At 49.8% G+C, this 18,349-nt stretch overlaps 1 protein-coding gene across 1 annotated transcript; it reads left to right on the top strand.

The window, feature by feature from the left end:
* The first annotated feature begins 3,153 nt into the window (after nt 1–3,153).
* On the top strand, nt 3,154–12,944 carry PRPF19 (pre-mRNA processing factor 19). Its single transcript, XM_043452357.1, has 16 exons — nt 3,154–3,392; nt 5,087–5,236; nt 5,430–5,506; nt 6,265–6,406; nt 6,489–6,562; nt 6,682–6,744; nt 7,604–7,645; nt 7,772–7,846; nt 8,189–8,264; nt 8,438–8,547; nt 9,551–9,706; nt 9,936–10,005; nt 10,218–10,303; nt 10,603–10,773; nt 10,902–11,007; nt 12,448–12,944. The coding sequence occupies exons 1-16, from the start codon at nt 3,374–3,376 to the stop codon at nt 12,543–12,545; spliced, it is 1,515 nt and encodes a 504-aa protein (XP_043308292.1). The 5' UTR covers nt 3,154–3,373; the 3' UTR covers nt 12,546–12,944.
* Nucleotides 12,945–18,349: the final 5,405 nt, after the last annotated feature.

The following is an 18,349-nucleotide window of genomic DNA, read 5'->3' as shown; positions in this document are numbered from 1 at the left end:
GTGAGTGGAGGTGGGGAGGGCTACTCTTCATTGCAATGCATGGGCTTCTCAACACAGTGGCTTCTCTTGTTGAGGGGCACATACTCTAGGGCACTCAGGCTCAGTTGGGCATGTGGGCATGTAGTTGTGGTTCCCAGGTTCTAAAGCACAGGTTCAATAATTGTGGCACATTGGCTTGGTTGCTCCATGGCATGTGGGATCTTCCCGGACCAGGGATCAAATCCATATCTCCTGCATTGGCAGGCAGATTCTTTACCAATGAAACACAAGAGAAGCCCTCCTTTCTTAAAAAAAAAAATTTATTTAATTTATTTGGTTGCATTGGATCTTAATTGTAGCACGTGGGATCTTCTGTCTTCATTGTGGCATGCAGGATCTTTAATTGCAACATGTGGAATCTAGTTCCTAACCAGGGGTCAAATCTGGACCCCCTGCATCGGGAGCACAGAGTCCTAGCCACTGGACCACCAGGAAAGTCCCAAGTTAGCTTCTTTTCAACTCTCTTTTCCATCTGAGTGGAGGGACACTCTTAGACAGTTCAAGGCTCTTCCCACCGTTGTTTTGCAGTCTGTATAAACCTTCTGGAAAATTAACAGGGTGAAGGGGGAGAATCCACCTAATCCTTAGTTGCTTGAGGTGCAATGTCCTGCTTAATCCTCTGTCAGTTGTCCACAAGGTTGTAACTTAATCTACCTGGGAGATGGAGCTTCTGGGTTATTGACCTATGTGTACCCTTGCTTCTCAAGCAGCAGCAGCAGTCTTGGCCCAGGGGAGCAAGGCATAGAGTTCCAGTCTCGAGAACCCACGGACAGTTATAGCCGTTCCCCCCACCTCTTTGCTTCCCAACCTTAGGTAATCTTTATCTCCTTTGTGCAGAGATTGAGACTGGAGGGAGTGAGGAGGAAACTGAGATCAAATTCTCACCTCTAATAGTTACTCCAAAATCAGTTGCCCTGAATCCTTTCTATGTTATGAGGGACTGGCTTTTGAAACTCAAAAGCCTGGAAACAACTCCCTGTTTCCTCCATTCTTCTATGACAGCTGTAAGCTCCCTACCATAGGGACATGGGCTTCCCTGGTGGCTCAGTTGATAAAGAATCCGCCTGCAATGAGGGAGACCTGAATTCGATCCCTGGGTTGGGAAGATCCCCTGGAGAAGGCTACCCATTCCAGAATTCTGGCCTGGTGAATTCCATGGATGGTACAGTCCATTGGGTCACATAGAGTCGAACATGACTGAGTGACTTTCACTTTCACTTTCACTTTCATAGGGACACCTCTGGTTTTGCTCAAAGTGCTATCCCCAATGTCAAGTATAATGTCTGACTGGCACATAGTGGGTACTCAATAAAGACTGGACTTCCCAGGTGGCGCTAGTGGTAAAGAACCTGCCTGACAATACAGGAGAGGTTAAAGATGCAGATTCGATACCTGGGTTGGGAAGACCCCCCTGGAGGAGGGCACGGCAACCCACTCCAGTATTCTTGCCTGGAGAGTCCTGATGGACAGAGGAACCAGGTTATAGTCAGTCCATAAGGTCACACAGAGTCGGTCATAACTAAAGTCACTTAGCGTAAAGATTTGTCCAAAAAGTGAATGACTGGGTCTTGCTGCCTCCCTTTGTAACCCATCCAGTAAATGTCTTCCAGAGGAATCTGCTAGAAATGTGGTTATGATGCTATAGCTTATCTGCTGTTCATCTGTTGATCCAATCAAGTCTAACCACCTCTGGTTCAAGTTTCCCTCTAAACAGATCGATTTTATTTCCTACCACACACAAATACCTTAGATGCCTGGCTTGTCAGGCAGCCTGTCATTCAACCAACAATAGTTACGACATTCTTGCTATGTATCAGGCACTGTGCTAGACTCTGAGAAACAGCAGTGACCAGCACAATCATGGTTCCTGCCATTATAGACTTTACAACCTAGCAGAGAACCCAGACAGCAAACAGATACTTGTACATAATTAAATGATTATAGTGGGACTTCCCTGGTGGTCCAGTGGTTAAGAATCCACCTGCCAATGCAGGGGACACGGGCTCAATCCAGGGTTCCTGAAAATCCCACCTGCCAAGAGGCAACTAAGTCTGTGCCCTACAACTAGAGAAGCCACTGTAATGAGAGCCCACACACCATAACAAAGAGTAACCGCTGCTTACTGCAACTAGAGTAAGCCCTCTCACATCAATGAAGACCCAGCACAACCAAAATAAATAATAAATTCTTTGAAATAAATTATTATAGTTATCCAGAGTGACTCAGAGGAAAATTACAGGGTGCCGTGGGGACTAAAATTCAGTCAGGGGTCAAGAAGAGACTCCAGAGGAAGTGCTATTTAGGGTGAGATTGGGTTTACTTTGGAGGGGATGGGGGGTGGAGAAGAAGGGCAGGGGTTGAGGAAAGTGTTCCAGGTGAAGGATCTGGAACCAGTCAGAGTGGATAAGTTTGAGAACTTAAAAGGTCGGTGTGTCCAAGAAGCAGATAACTTGCCCAAAATCACACAGCAAATTGGTAGTAGGGACAAGACCAGAAGAGTTTCTTAGCCAGTGTTAGCTTCTCTACCCATCTGTATCTTCGTCTTCTTCACTGGGTCTTAAGCTAGTCCTCTGAGAAACACTTGCCAGAAAACACATGGGGCATGAACTGAAAATGCAGACTCTTTAAATTAGACCCCAGAAAAATGCATTTTTAAAAGTTCCTTAAGAAATTGTTACAGAAACCAACATAACATTGTAAATCAATTATCCTCCAATTAAAAATAAATTAAAAATTTGAAAATAGAATAAAAAATTATGGAGTACTCAAAAATAGACTTATAAAAATACACAAAACCATTATGGACAATAATATAAACTATACTGAAAAAATATTACAGAAGACGAAAGTAAATAAAAGTATACCATGCTCACGAAATAAAAGACTAATAGCATTAAAAAAAAAAATTCTCACATACTCTAATATTTGCAAGACGGTCGATGCACCGCCCCTGGCTCAAAAGAGTGTAGCTAAATTGATTGGCTTTAAGGTCCCAGTGCGTTAAGGGAAATGTAGTTTCCAATCTCCTCTCCCATCCATTGGAGCTTTACGAAACTAGCCGAGAGGGCCCGGAAATAGCCGAGTATTTCCTGGCGCGCCCTTTCCTGCCTGATTGCATTATGGGAAAGGACAGTTTCCGTTAAATTCTGGAGGCTGAGGCGCGCGACTGGCCACACTCCCACGTGAAGCCCTTCGCGAGCATCGCTCCGCGGGGCAGCTCCCCGCTCGCAGCGGAGCGTCTGGAAGCAGCGAGGAAACTGGAAGTGTCCCGCGGGGGCCCAGAAGCTGATCCCGGAGCCCAGTGTGAGGAGCCTCGGAGTGCAGCGAGGGCGCCATGTCTCTGATCTGCTCTAGTGAGTATCGGCTGCGGCCGCTCGCGGGGCGCTGGAGGCCGGAGAGCCGAGCGTGAGGATCTGCGCGCCTCTGCGGCGCTGGGGTCGGGGCCGGACCTGAAAAACGGGGCTCTGGGGAGGCAGGGCGGCGGCCTGTCAGCCCGGGGCGGGGTTGGGGGGGGTCTTCCTCCTCCAGCGTGAGGTCAATTTGCGCAGCGCTTCATAGTTTACATAACGTCTCCAGCGCATTGTCGCAGGCTGCACAGAGGCAACCCACCTCGTTTGCGCAGTGGATCTGAGGCTTGGATAGCGGGGAGCTGGTGGTGCAGGGGAAAGAGCTCTCCTGTAGGAATCAGGAAGCCAGCTTGTGCAGGATCCGCCTCCAGTTGACTTTGTGATCTGGCGCCAGGATGCGGTCCTCAGTTTCCCCAACTGCAAAAATAAAGGCCTTGGCACTGGATGTGTTGTCTGAGGCCCCGCTTGCGTAGGCAGAGCTTCTGCATTTTGCGAAGGTCGCACAGTGAGTTGTTGGAGGTGGTGACAGGCCTGGGAGCCAAACCAGCCTCACCCTGTAGGGCTGATGAAAACAGTTGCACATTTGGAAAAGCCTCTGTTGGTTTACAGCACGCTTGCAAGACTGCAAAGTCGTTATGCCCCCACAGGAATTCTCCAAAGCAGAAATAAAGATCCGGTTTTACAGATAAGGATGTAAGCTTCAAGGAGAAATGTGGTTTTTGTAAAACAGTACAGCTAGTTAGTGGCAGAGCTGTGTGACGGAGCCAGGTTCTCTGACCCTGAATCCACGCTTTTTTCAAATGCCTTGTCCTGTCTTTCCTTTGGATATGTTATTGAGGCGAGTGGGTGTTTTGCATTCTGGTTGTTCATCAGGTTGTTAGTTTCTCATCCTTTTCTCTGTCGGTTTCCTAACTGTCAAGCCCTTGACTCTTCTCAGAACCTCCCCATAAACCCAAAACAAAGGAGAGAAAGAGTGAAGGGAAATGTGACTAGAAAAAGAATCCTTAAGTGTTAAAGAAATGACAGTGTGCAGAGTATTTTCACATTCATTGTTTCAGTCCTGAGGAAGGTCTTTTCAGTATCCCTCAACTCCACGTCATTCGCTGGTCTGTTAGATGTTTACTGAGCATTTGCCTAGCACCAAGTCAGAGAGCAACTACAATCCCGATCCTCAGGGGTGTAAATGGACACTTCCATTGGGGCGTGGTGAGGATGATTTCATCAGTAGAAAGTGTTTACAGTGGAGCTTGGCACCTAGTAAACACCGTATAAATACTTTGTTATCGTACCACTTATCACATCGCTTTGTAATTTGTCTGAGACTCCATCAAGGCCCTAGCCTGAGACTTGAATGGCTTCGTGTGTATCTCCCTCTCCTGCTATATTATGGGTGCCTAAGTGTTTTTGTTCAAAAATGAGATGGGCAGGGATTATTGACAGCTCCCTAGGTGCTTAGCATTTAGTAGTCTTGCAGCAATTATTTGTTGACTACCTGACTGTCAGAGACTGATGGAGAAGCTAGTTAAGTGGCTGGAAAGCATTGTGGGTACAATCTAGAACTGGCTTGGTGTCATGTCTTGATTCCTGTTAGCTGAGTGTAGGGAGGCAAGGTCTTGGGGAGGCCAGCCAAAGGTGAAGCATAGCCTTGGCCCAGGGTCCCTGTCGCCACCCCAGGCTCACCACCTGCCTTTTCTCCACAGTCTCCAATGAAGTGCCAGAACACCCCTGTGTGTCCCCTGTCTCTAATCATGTGTATGAGAGGCGACTCATTGAGAAGTATATTGCAGAGAATGGCACAGATCCCATCAACAACCAGCCTCTGTCTGAGGAGCAGCTCATTGATATCAAAGGTGCCTGCTGGCCAGCCTCAGTCAAGGGCTGTCCTAGCCTAGAGCCTGGGAAGGTGGGAAGGGTGGTGGGTGCACAGCACATGGGAGTCGGGGGCGGAGACGGTGGTCTGTTAGTGTTGAAGGGGAAAGAGTGTGGGAGGGCCAGCATGCCCTAGGTCATGGGTTTTCACACCCACTTTGTCTCTCTTGGCAGTTGCTCACCCAATCCGGCCCAAGCCTCCCTCAGCCACGAGCATCCCAGCCATTCTGAAAGCCTTGCAGGACGAGTGGGTGAGTCCCTGGAAGAGAATTGATATCTTTCCCACTTGAAAAGAGGGGATCACTGGACTAGGACATGGGTGGGGATGGGAGGGATGGAACCTCATTTTCTGTTTTGAGGGGAAGGTGAGAGCAGAGGAGGGACCTGGTTGTTAATGTCACGCAGATCTGGGCTCCACCCTCTGCTCTGTTGCCCACTTGGCATGTCCCTTAGCAAGTATCCAAGTCCTGGTTTTCCCGACCATATTGCATGGATTCGTACCTGTTTCTCAGGATTTTGAGAGAATCAGAGTAAGATTAGAGTATAAGCTTCATAATGTCTGGGACTTGTATTACTCATTGTTAGAGCCCCAGCAGTGAGAACCAGGTACACAGTAGGTGCTCTAAATATGAATGAGTCAAGGACTGCATCTTGAGGACTGTCTGGCTCAGTGCCTGACACAATGAGAGCAATCAATAAACAGCAGCTGTAGTGTTTTTATTCCTTTCTGGTGAGGTGACGGCATGACGCCGGAGATGTGCCGGTAAATTAGAGAAGACGGGTGGGAAGAGCTGGCTCCCTTTCCTGTCTGTGTGCCCAGGGTTTGGCACGGTGAGGAGCTTGGGAGCGTCTGCTCGCGAGTTCAGGGTCACTCAGATCTTGCTTGGGTCACTGATACCGGTCTAGGCCCCGGGGTTGGAGGCAGCGTCCTCTTAATCAAGGGCTGACTCCTCTGCTGGGTGCTCCCCACGCCTCTCCGCCCTCTCACTGTGGCGTCTCCCTCTCCTAGGATGCGGTCATGCTCCACAGCTTCACCCTGCGCCAGCAGCTGCAGACCACCCGCCAGGAGCTCTCCCACGCTCTGTACCAGCACGATGCCGCCTGCCGTGTCATTGCCCGTCTCACCAAGGAAGTCACTGCTGCCCGAGAAGGTACAGCCTCCGGCCTACCATCCCCCACTGTGGGGCAGGCCTGTTTCGTAATAGCCATCCCTAACATTGTCTTCTCTCTCAGCTCTGGCGACCCTGAAACCTCAGGCCGGTCTCATTGTGCCCCAGGCTGTGCCAAGCTCCCAGCCAAGTGTTGTGGTGAGTGTCCTCTCAGCCCCGCCAGCAGTGGAGTGTGCGTGGTGGCCCATGCGGCCTCCTTTGCAAGGGAGAAGGAGGGCATTCCACGCTCCTCTCACCTTCCTCCTTGTTCTCTTCAGGGTGCAGGCGAGCCAATGGATTTGGGCGAACTGGTGGGAATGACTCCTGAGATTATTCAGAAGGTACGTCATGCTCTCGCTTGGTGGGAAAGCTGATGGACTGTCCCTTTCACTATTTGCCTGGAGTTGCATATTAGTAAAAAACCCCATCCATTTGGAGATGGAGTGGAGTCGTACAGAGCACACACTCAACCATGCTGCCTGGCTTTGTGTTTTGATGTCCCCAGTTATCAGCTTTATGACCTTGGGCTGACTTAACTAATCCTATGTCTAATTTCCCTTGCTACTAAAGTGAGGATGATAGTACCTACTCTGTGGACTTGTAGGAATTTTAAAGATTTTAATTATTAAGTACAGTTTGTTGCTTTTATTAGGGTTCTTTACAGATATTATAGCATTTTGTTACATGTTTTTTTATTTTCTGAAGAAGACAGTACAAGAATTATCACTTTGATTTTATGGATGAAGAATCTGTAGATTCAGACTCAGAAGCACAGCTCACAAGAGACATAGCTGGCCCCTGATTCTGTGTCCTCTGCTGTGTGACTTGGGATCCTTCTTAGTACCAGTTGATAGTTTGTGTCTTTTCCAAGCCATGCAGCTTGTTAGCATCTCAGCTCCCACCTTAGTGGCACAGGCATGGTCTGGGAGCCCTGCCAGCTATTGCCTCTGTGGCCCTGGGCAAGTGACTGCACTGCTCTGAGGCTCAGTTTCCTCCTCTGAGAAATAGTCATCAACACCCACCTCATAAGGTTGGAGTGAATGTGAAAAGAGATAATGCACGGAAGCCTTTAGCACAGAGCCTGGCAGTTGATGATTTCTTGGTGATGGCTTATGAAAGTGTAGATGTGACCACCATTCACTGTGCTTTTTTCTGGCAAATAAATTTGTCTCACATTGAGCTTATTCCCCTCTCCCCCAGCTTCAAGACAAGGCCACCGTGCTCACCACGGAGCGGAAGAAGGTGAGTCCTCTCAGGGCCAGGGCCCAGAGCTGACCTGGAGGAGCTGGTGGTTCCCTTAGGAGGAGAGGGGATGGCCAATTAATTGCTGCACCCACTAACTTCTTGGGGGCTTTTTCTTTTTCTCAGAGAGGGAAGACTGTGCCTGAGGAGCTGGTGAAGCCAGAAGAGCTCAGCAAATACCGGCAGGTGGCATCACATGTGGTGAGTGGCTCGTTCCCGCAGACTTGGGAGACAGGGTCCTCCGGGCTACTTCCAGGGTGGGGCAGGCCAGCATGGAGCATTGTCCAGGGCCTCTGGCCCCCTCTGTTTCTCACCTTGGCCGCTGAGTTGTCAGGGTTTCTCCTCCTGCCCGGCTGTGGCTTTCCCCATCGTCACTGAGGGAGTTGCTGCATCTGGGCAGAAAGCCAAGCACAATAGACGAGGAACAGAAGTCACTCTTGTTCCCCAGGGCTGGGGCTGGGGCCGGGGCCGGGTCTGTTGAGTGGCTTTGTGGCCTCCCTTGATTCAGCCGTGACTGGGTTTGATGTGGCTTCTTCTGCACAGGGGCTGCACAGTGCTAGCATTCCCGGGATCCTGGCCCTGGACCTCTGCCCCTCCGACACCAACAAGATCCTCACTGGTAAGAGCGGGCCCAGCCCACCAAGCCGAGAGGAGGGTTGGGGAAGGGTGGGAGGAGGACAGCAAGGAGGGTGCCCACTCCTGTCCTCCGTGTGGGTCTGGGGACAAAAGAACCTTTGGCAGAGGGGCCTGGGGACCTGACTCATTTTGGGATCTCATTTTGGTCCCCTCCAGGTGGGGCGGATAAGAATGTCGTCGTCTTTGACAAGAGTTCTGAGCAGATTTTGGCCACCCTCAAAGGCCATACCAAGAAGGTCACCAGCGTGGTCTTTCACCCTTCCCAGGTAAGTGCTCCCCTAACACCCTCAGCCCTCATTCCTGCGCCCTGTTTCCGTGGTGTAAGGGCCCAGAACCAGTCCCCCGCCCCTGTTGCCTCCTTGGTGAAGTGACACGGGCCTGAGAGTGCCAACTCTTCAGCACTGGCAGTTCAGGGCCAGGTTTGGGGTCATGGGGTTGCCCACTACTCTGTGTCAGAACTCCTGAAACAGTGGCCTTCAAACCAGGGAAGAAAGGAAATGTATAGTTTGAAAAGCATATTGAAAAGTTTTATGTTAGGGAAGGAAGAATCTCTACGCTATTTTAGAATAGAAACTGCAGAGCACAAAATTCAACAAAATTCTGCCCCTTGAGTATGAGGGGGATGGATAGGTCGATTCCCACAGTCCTCTAGGCCAGGGGTGGAAACTTAATGCTGAGCGTGTTAGTATGTTATTTCTCTTATGCAGTTATGTTGATGGAAGATGGTAGTTGGTTTTACCTTACAGGTTTCAATGTCCTAACTAACCAAAATAATAGGTTGGTGACACTATGTGAGTTCTCTCCTTGTCACCAGTTTTTCTGAGAATTAACTTGGCCCTGACATCCTTAAGTGTGGGATGCTTAGGACATGCCTTCACAACCCCTTCCAGGTCTGCTACTGCTCAGACTTGTGCTGCCCTAGACAGGAGCCATTAACTACATGTGGCTATTTAAATAAAATGGAATTAAACATTCAGTTTCTGAATTGCCCTAGGTGTATATCTCTCTGGTCCTGGGAAAGGGATGGACGGTTTCCCTCTGGTTCACTAATCCTTTTTACCACTAGATGGCAGGGCCTCCTCCACTTGGCCAAATGCTGTTTAATTTCCCATCCTAATAGCGTTTACCCTTTGGCCCACTCAAGCATTGTTGGGTGGATGGAAGGTTCCAGGCCCAGTAGGGCTGTGGCCATCCCCAGTCCCCTTTTGCAAGATGATTGTGGTCCATCTCTTCTGTCTCTGATAATCTGCCTCTTTGCTCTCCTTTTAGGAGTTGGTGTTTTCTGCCTCCCCCGATGCTACTATCAGGATTTGGTCGGTTCCGAACGCCTCATGCGTACAGGTTGTTCGTGCCCACGAGAGCGCTGTGACAGGCCTCAGCCTCCACGCCACTGGTGACTATCTCCTGAGCTCCTCTGATGACCAGGTATCATCCCAGCCAGGCCCAAAGAGGCCTCTGGTCCCCAAACTCAGGCATCCTGGAAGGAGGAAACATCTTACCCAGCTGGGTCCCCAGACCCCGGAGAGAGTATTCCTCTCTACAGAGAGGGGATGACCTTGCCAAGGTCTGCCCGAGCAGGGTCCCTGCCTTCCTGAGGGGCGTCAGAACCTGGGGACCCGCGGTCTCACCGGCTCTGCTGTCACTGTTTTTCCAGTACTGGGCCTTCTCTGACATCCAGACAGGACGTGTGCTCACCAAGGTGACCGATGAGACCTCTGGCTGCTGTAAGTTGTCTCCTGAGTGCTGGGCTCTTCATTCGCTGTGTATTGTTTACTTTAGTGTTTTATTTAGTTGTTGCTCGTTTGTTCTGAAAAGTACATGCTGCGGGTGCTTGCTGAGTGCCGGGCACGTGCTGGCCCAGTGAGCAGGAGCCTACCTTTGCTGTGCTTAGTATCCTGAGGGCAGGCTCTGACCGCCCGTCTGTCTCCCCCCACAGCTCTCACCTGTGCGCAGTTCCACCCTGATGGACTCATTTTCGGGACAGGAACCATGGACTCTCAGATCAAGATCTGGGACTTGAAGGTAGGACATGGCCGTCCCTGTCTGCAGCCCAGGGTTGGAGCTCTTGCCCCTGTGTGGTGTGATGAAGTGCTTATGGCACCTTGCCCCCACGGGTGTCCCGAGAGTGGGGAGACAGGGGCTGTGTGTGTGACACACAGTAGGTGTAGTCTGGGGGTCCTGGGCTGGGCGTCCACCCCTGTTCTTCCTGCTGGTTGTTCTCCCTGAGGGTGGAGGACATCTCAGGAGTGGGAGTTGTCTGAGCTCCATTTTCTTTCTTGTGACCAGTGGGTGACATTTTACTCCCTGCTCCCCAACTGCAGGAGCGCACCAATGTGGCCAACTTCCCCGGCCACTCGGGCCCCATCACCAGCATTGCCTTCTCGGAGAACGGCTACTACCTGGCTACGGCAGCTGATGACTCCTCTGTTAAACTCTGGGATCTGCGCAAACTTAAGAACTTTAAGACGTTGCAACTGGATAATAACTTTGAGGTATACCCCTTTCTCTGTCACCCCTCCTCCTCATTTGTCAATGAATTAACTCTAAACTGCCTCTGTATTTCCCGAATTGCCTATAGTTTCTGCTTCCTCTCATGTGACTTCTTTCCTGATTCTGGCAGGTGAAGTCATTGATCTTTGACCAGAGCGGTACTTACCTGGCCCTTGGCGGCACCGATGTCCAGATCTACATCTGCAAACAGTGGACAGAGATTCTTCACTTTACAGGTAGAGGCTTGCCCTAAGATCCTGAGGTCTCTGGGTGCTCTGGCCCAGAAGAAAGTGGGGGAAATATCACTAGGTTAGGGGTTTCTAGTGGCAGGCATGCATTTGCCAAGGCCGCTTTTAATCACTCTCTGAGGCAGTAGAATTTAGTGGCTAAGACAAGGAACTCAGGAGTCAGACTGCCTGACTTTAAATGCTAGCTGCCACTTGCAGCTTTGTGACACTGGGCAAGCCACTTAACTTCTCTGGAGAAATAGTACAGTGGATTCTCCACAGACTCAACCAACTGTGGATCAAAAATATTTGTGGGAGGAAAAAAATCCAGAAAGTTCCAAAAAGCAGAACTCGAGTTGCCTGCACACTGGCAACTATTCATGTAGCATTTACATTATATTTAAAACTATTTGCAAAAAAATTAAAACTATTTGCATAGAATTTGTGTTGTGTTAGTAATTATAAGTTATTTAGAGATGACTTAAAGTATATAGGAGAATGTGCGTACATTATATGCAAATACCACCTCAACAAAGTTGGCACCTCCTGATAGTTGTGTGGTGTCTGGTACATGACTTTACCTTTTGGAACTGTAGTTCCTTCATCTTTAAAAGGGCGTATTGACACTGCTTTGCATATTGTGCCGGCCGGTGCCTTGGAGGTGGCCTGCATGGGGACAGGGTGCCTCTTGCACCCTCAGGAACTGAACGAATGGCAGCTGCTGCCATCTTTGTTAATGAAGTTCTTGTTCTCATTAGCGGGTGGTGGGCGGGGCACAAGCACCTTCTCCCACCCCAGATTCTCCTCAGTGTGTGTCCCAGAGGTGGCCAGGCCTGATGGTTTGGCCCATGGGTTTTCACCTTCCCTGGGCCCCAGTGCCTTGATTTGGAGCAGAGTCAGTGGAGTGGCAGGCTGGAAGCACAGGGCAGCTTTAGAGTGGGGAGCTGGTGGGCCAGCTGTGATCCTGGGAATTTGCCCTGATGTCCATGAACTACCTGAGCCCAGCGAGGAGGGTTGCCTGATGTCTTCTGCCCCTGACCCAGCCCTGCCCTGTGCCAGGAGCCCAGCTTTCCATGTGAGCTAGAACAAGCTGATAAGACTGTTCTAGTTACACACAGGGACTTAGAACTAAGTACCAACAAGTCCAGCTTCCTGTCAGTTCTCAGACTTGGAACTGAGCCAGGCAGAGCCGATTTGTAGCTGCCCCCGAAAGCTTATGTGGTGGGGGACTGGTGTTCCTGTGTTCACTCAGCCTAGCCACACACAGTGCCTGCCACGGGCCAGCCCCAGGGAGGCTCTGGAGCTCAGTGCCGTGTGGGTCACCCTAGAGCTCTAGCCTCGGGGGTTTACATACAGGTCACAGGGATGGGTGGAGAGCGTGTCATCAGGGGTTGATGCTGAGACCCCAAAGAGGAAAAGCCTCCTCACTGTTGTCTTGTCTCTCCACAGAGCACAGTGGCCTGACCACGGGGGTGGCCTTCGGGCACCACGCCAAGTTCATTGCTTCCACAGGAATGGACCGGAGCCTCAAATTCTACAGCCTGTAGGCGGCAGCTCTCTGGACCGGAGTGGGGCCTCGTCTCAGTAGTGGGGATAGCATTAGGGGTGGGGGTGGGGGGCAGGGGAGAAGAGACTACTGGGGGGGTGGGGGGTGTATGGGGTGGAACACTCGCATCGTTTCACTCTGGTCCCGGTGGTGGCCTGAGAGCCGCAGTGGCATGGACCACCCTCATCCGTCACCCACTGAGGGCTCAGGGTCGGCCCCAGGGCCTCTCTCCGCGAGGAGTTGATGGAGTTGATGGCTGTTCCACACCCACCGTGTTCTGGTTCCTGTGAGTTGGGGAGAGGCTGAGCCAAGGGAACTGTGAAGGGGCTGGGCTGAGGGCTCAGGCAGGTTTTTGTAAGCAGCGCTCTAGTTTCATTAAAAAAAGAAAACAACAAACATAGCCACCTTCCTGTGTCTGTTTGTAGCGGGGAGTAATCAAGGGGAGGGAGCACCAAATAGGACTTCGACCACCAGGATGCCTGTCGTTCTGTTGTTTCTTTAATTGGACAACAGAAATTAAAAAATAATCTACAAGCCATTTGCCAGAATGATTCTTCCACATCTCTGCAGGCCTTGACTTTGTGATTTATAGGGTTTCATGTCACCTGCCTTGTGGGATGGCTCCCATGTGAGCCTGGAAGTGGAAGGGGAGAGTTCTGAGGATCTCGCTGCCACAGAGCTGCCCATCTCTCAGGACGTCCTCAGTCCTTCAGTCCAAGGTGGCAGGAAATCTGTCTCAACTGGCCTTAATCAGAAATGTTTCTATGACTCTGGTATTTGAAGATTAGAAGTCAAACTGGTCCAGGAGGACCCAGGCCAGCAAACAGTAAATTAGCAGAATGTCAGGGAACTCACACCCCCTGTGGTTGGGGAATTAAGGTAGGGTATCTGTGTAGCTGCTTTGGATGGTCAAGAAGGGCCTCTTCTAGATGATAAGCTGGAGGGTGACTGATGGGAGCTAAAGGGGAGGAGTGTGGCAGTTGAGGGAAGGTTCCGAGGCTGGAAGATCAAGGTCAAGATGCATGCTGCAGGTTCGGGAAGCCAGCATGACTGGAGTGTGGTGCCACTGGGTATGGCCTTGGGAGGTCATCAGTACCCTTTCGAAGAGCGGTCCCAGTGGAACGTGGGGGGGAAAGAATGTGAGATGACATTTTGTTCATTTTATGCCTGAAACAACCTTGCCTTTAGTTGTCCAGCAACTGGGCAGCTTCCTGCACCCCGATGGGGCCTCAGGCACCTTGGCAGTCCAGCCTAGAAGGTGGGCTCTGCAAGCCTGGGGACAGACTCCGGGCTTTGGCACTAAGTAGAGTAAGGCCACAGACAAATTGATTAATTTGTCTCTGTTTAGTGTCCGTTAAGATTAGTGTACTTACTAGGATGTTGGAAGGCTGAGGTGGGCTTCCCTGGTTGCTCTCTCAGTGGTAAAGAATCCGCCTGCTGATGCAGGAGACTCAGGTTCAATCCCCGGGTTTGGGGAGATCCCCTGGAGAAGGAAATGGCAACCCTCTCCAGTATTCTTGCCTGGGAAACCCCCTGGACAGAGGAGCCTGGCAGGCTAGAGATGGGGTCTCAAAGAGTCAGACACAATTTAGCCACTAAACAACAAGGCTTAAGTAGGTTAGTGTGTGAGCAGTGTTTGGACTGATGAATGCGGTGCATGCTGCACATATTTTAACTGCTGCTGCAGCTTTTACTTCTGCCTGCTCTGCTGTTTACTCTCCCTGGGGTCCCTGCCTGCCAGGAGAGTGTCCTCATGTTACCTTGGAGGTGTTTATTCATTTATCTTTTAACTATTAAAACTTAGGTTTTAATCTCCTTGAAGGCAGCACCCTATACTCTGCTGGCATTCAAATTCATTGCTGCAAAGAGGCAGACAGTTTCAGCTCTGGGGCTTCAAACAAAGCCCAGAAGCTGACTCTGTCTCTCCTCAGAACACAAAAGACGAAGTGGTGGGAGGAAGGGGGAGGGTGGGGATGGATGACAGACTTTATTTCAGCCAAAATGGAATGGGAGCTGTCATTCCTGCCATGTCTCTAGATTTCAGCTCATTGCCTTGAAGGTGCATCTTTTGGAATTGGGTCTCAATTGATAGATTGTAAGAGGCTCGTCTTTTCTGGGCTCCTGTCATTAGGCTCATGAATTTTTGTAATTCATGCTTACTGCATTCTATGTGAACTTTAGCCCTTTGACGATCCATCTGGACCTGTCCATGCATGAGGACCCAGTCCCCACACGCACCCCTGTGCCTCTGCTGTCGAAGGTTGCTCAGCCTTGGGGCACTGACCAAGACAGCCACCTGGGGGCGCTGTAGTTACACTAGTCTCCCCGGTAACAGAGGCACCAGGACCCAGCTCTCAGCACCAGTCAGGCGCTATCATCTGCATTCCACAGACAGAAAACTAAGTATTATAGTAGAGCTGGGATTGTAAACTGGCTTCAGGGACAGCTGGCTGCCCTAGCGTCAGCTGAGACAGGAGCAGGCAGCTCTGTGGTGTTCCAGGAGTGTAGGGCTGTGGTTAGGTGTGGGCTCTGGTGTCAGGCCTTAACCCTTGTGGCTCAGTTGGTGAAGAATCCGCCTGCAATGCAGGAGACATGGGTTTGATCCCTGGGTTGGGAAGATCCCCTAGAGAAGGGAAAGGCTACCCACTCCAGTATTCTCGCCTGGAGAATTCCATGAGTCCATGGGGTCGCAGAGTCGGACACGACTGAGCGACTTTCACTTTCACCTTTTTGGTGTCAGAAGCCAGGTTTGAATCCCAGTATTACAGCTTTCTATGACTTTGGTCTTCATGTCTGCTTCTGCAGGTGTGGGCTTCCCCAATGACTCAAGCAGCAAAGAATCTGCTTGCAACGTAGGAGACACAGGAGGTGCAGATTCAATCTCTGGGTCGGCAATATCACCTGGAGGAGGGCATGGCAACCCACTCCAGTATTCTTGCCTGGAGAATCCCATAGACAGAGGAGCCTGGCGGGCTATAGTCCATGGAGTTCCGAAGAGTCGGACATGACAGAGCATGTGATGGATTATTAATACCTTCTGTCTGTAAAACTCAATTAGTGCCTCAAATCAAACAGGGCTGTTGAGCTGATACGTGCCTCCTGGGAAGACCTCCATAGCTGGCTGCTTCTCTTCCTTGCTCTTGTCTGCACTGGAGTGACACTGCTGGCCCTGGTGGCCTTGGGATCCACACCTGTGTTATAAAAGTGGGGCCCCACAGGGCCTTCTTCATTTGTAACTCTTCCATTTATTAAGCTCTGGTGACACAAGGTGCAATGTGATGAGGCAGGGAGGTGGGAGCATGCAGGTGATATGACCCTGGGCTGTAGACTTCGGATAGAGGTACCAATGCAGAAGATGGGGTGCAGCTGTTTTGAAAGGCAGGTAAATCTGGGGAGAGGTTGACATAGGCATATTTTAGAGAAGTAAAAATTCCCTAGGTTGTCCCAGGATAGGGGTGGCTGGTGCACGGAGAGGCTCTGGCAGCCCCACTGCCTTGCCCAAATTAGGAGGGAGGAAGGAGCGGGGACGGGGGCAGGAGACAGACAGTGTGGGGGGCAGCGGGGGGCAGGATGTGTGGAAATGCCCCACAGACTGTGTTAAGGCAGGTTGGGAGACAGCCAGTCGCAATCAGCATCTTGAAGTCTTAAGATCTCATCTGAAGAGTTTCAAAATTTGGAACAGGTCTTAACCACGTTTTAAAAGTTTTTTTTTTTTTCTTCTTATTTCAACTGTGAAACATTCATTCAAAAGGGTCTAAAACATATCTTTTCTGTTCAAAGGATAATAAACACCCTCGTACCCACCACCCAGCTTAGGAAAGACAGCATTGAGGGCCCGCTGTGCACCCTTCCACAAACACATCCTTCTTTCTACCAGGCAGAGAAAACTGCTACCCTACACTGATATGGGGTTTTATATTTATGCCACTATCTATGTCTTCGCTTTTATAATTTTGCCACAATCTATTATTCTTCCTTTTTTTTTTTTTTTTTGCTGACTTTTGTACTTTGTATAACTGCAATCATTCAGCTTGCAATCTTTGACTTTATCCACTCAACATTCTTCTTGAGACTTATCAGTACTGACACTCACAGCTATTGTTCAGTCACTAAGTCATGTCCGACTCTTTGCAACCCCATGGACTACAGCACACCAGGCGTTCCTGTTCTTCACTATCTCCTAGAGTTTGCTCAAATTCATGTCCATTGAATCAGTGATGCCATCCAACTACCTCATTCTCTGTCACCCCCTTCTCCTCCTGCCCTCAATCTTTCCCAGCATCAGGGTCTTTTCCAATGAGTCAGCTCTTTGCATCAGTTGGCCAAAGTATTGGAGCTTCAACTTCAGCAACAATCCTTCTAGTGAATATTCAGGGTTGATTTCCTTTAGAACTGACTTTTTTGCTCTCCTTGCTGTCCAAGGGACTCTCAAGAGACTTCTCACGTAGCTGTAGTTCTTAACTATTTTGCCAACAAGTGCAAGTGGCCAAACAGAACTACCCCCCAGGTTGCTGGAATAGCATTCACTGAGGATGGGGACAGCCAGGTTCCCAGGGCACATTCATCCTGGGCAGGGTGCTCCAGGGGAGTGACTCCCACTATCCCGCTGAGGTACTCTTGAGTCGGGTGATTGGGAAGCATAGCTTCTCCTTTGTTGTCCCCAGGGGAAGGGATACAGTAACACTATGATGTGGCAGAGTCTTTCTTCTGGCCCTAATCTGCCAGCTCCTTGTTTGTGCTGGGTTCAGGCAGTGGTGGGGGTGGTTGTCCCAGCTCTTTCCCCTGAAATGACCATGAATCTAGGGTCGAAAGCATGCTGTTGCAGCTGTTTGATGTGGCTAGCAGGCAGCAAGATTCACTCACTGCATTCATAGTTGGAGAAGCACCAGCGCCCTCCTCTGACATAATTAAGGGGCCAGGGTCCAAGCTTTGTAATGATCAGCACCTTAGGTTCTTGGCAGTGGCTGGATTCCATGGAGATAAGAGGCCAACTCCTTTTCTGGGAGGCCAGCCTGTAAGGGATAAACTTGCACAGGTTATCCTTTACATGTAAAGTCCCAATATAGGAATACCCTACACTGCTCTTATATGTCCTAATGTTGATAATGGACATGTGTGTGCTTAGCCACTCAGTCGTGCCCAATTCTTTGCGACCCCTTGGACTGTAGCCTGCCAGGCTCCTCTGTCCATGGGGATTCTCCAGGCAAGAATACTGGAGCGGGTGGCCATGCCCTCCTCCAGGGGATCTTCCTGACCCAGGGATCAAACCCAGGTCTCGAGTATTACAGGCAGATTCATTACAGTCTGTGCCACCAGGGAAGCCCAATAATGGACGTAGAGATTTCCAGTTATTTTGCAATTATAAATAATGTTTCTGTGAGCATTCTGGTGCAAGGGTTTTCCCTAGGATATTAACCTAGGGAGGATTTATTATATAGATCATATATATCTATATCATATATATTATATAGATCATATGTATATCATATATGATATGTAATGACAATTTTTAAAATTTATTTTATTCAAGTGTGGTTAATTTACAATGTGTTGATTTCTGCTGTACAGCAAAGTGATTCAGTTATACATATATTTATATATTCTTTTTTATAATTTTTTCCATTGTGGTTTATCATGGGCTTTGCTGGTGGCTCAGATGGATCTGAGGGGTGTATATATAATAGCATCACTGCTATATTTATATATTTTTGGCAGCGCTGGGTCTTCATTGCTGGACGTGGGCTTTCTCTAGTTGCAGAGAGTGGGGGCAACTCTCTAGTTTCACTGTCCAGGCTTCTCATTTCT

Source organism: Cervus canadensis, chromosome 29, assembly GCF_019320065.1.
Source record: "Cervus canadensis isolate Bull #8, Minnesota chromosome 29, ASM1932006v1, whole genome shotgun sequence".
Taxonomy (NCBI): domain Eukaryota; kingdom Metazoa; phylum Chordata; class Mammalia; order Artiodactyla; family Cervidae; genus Cervus; species Cervus canadensis.
This window is presented reverse-complemented; position numbering and strand designations above follow the sequence as displayed.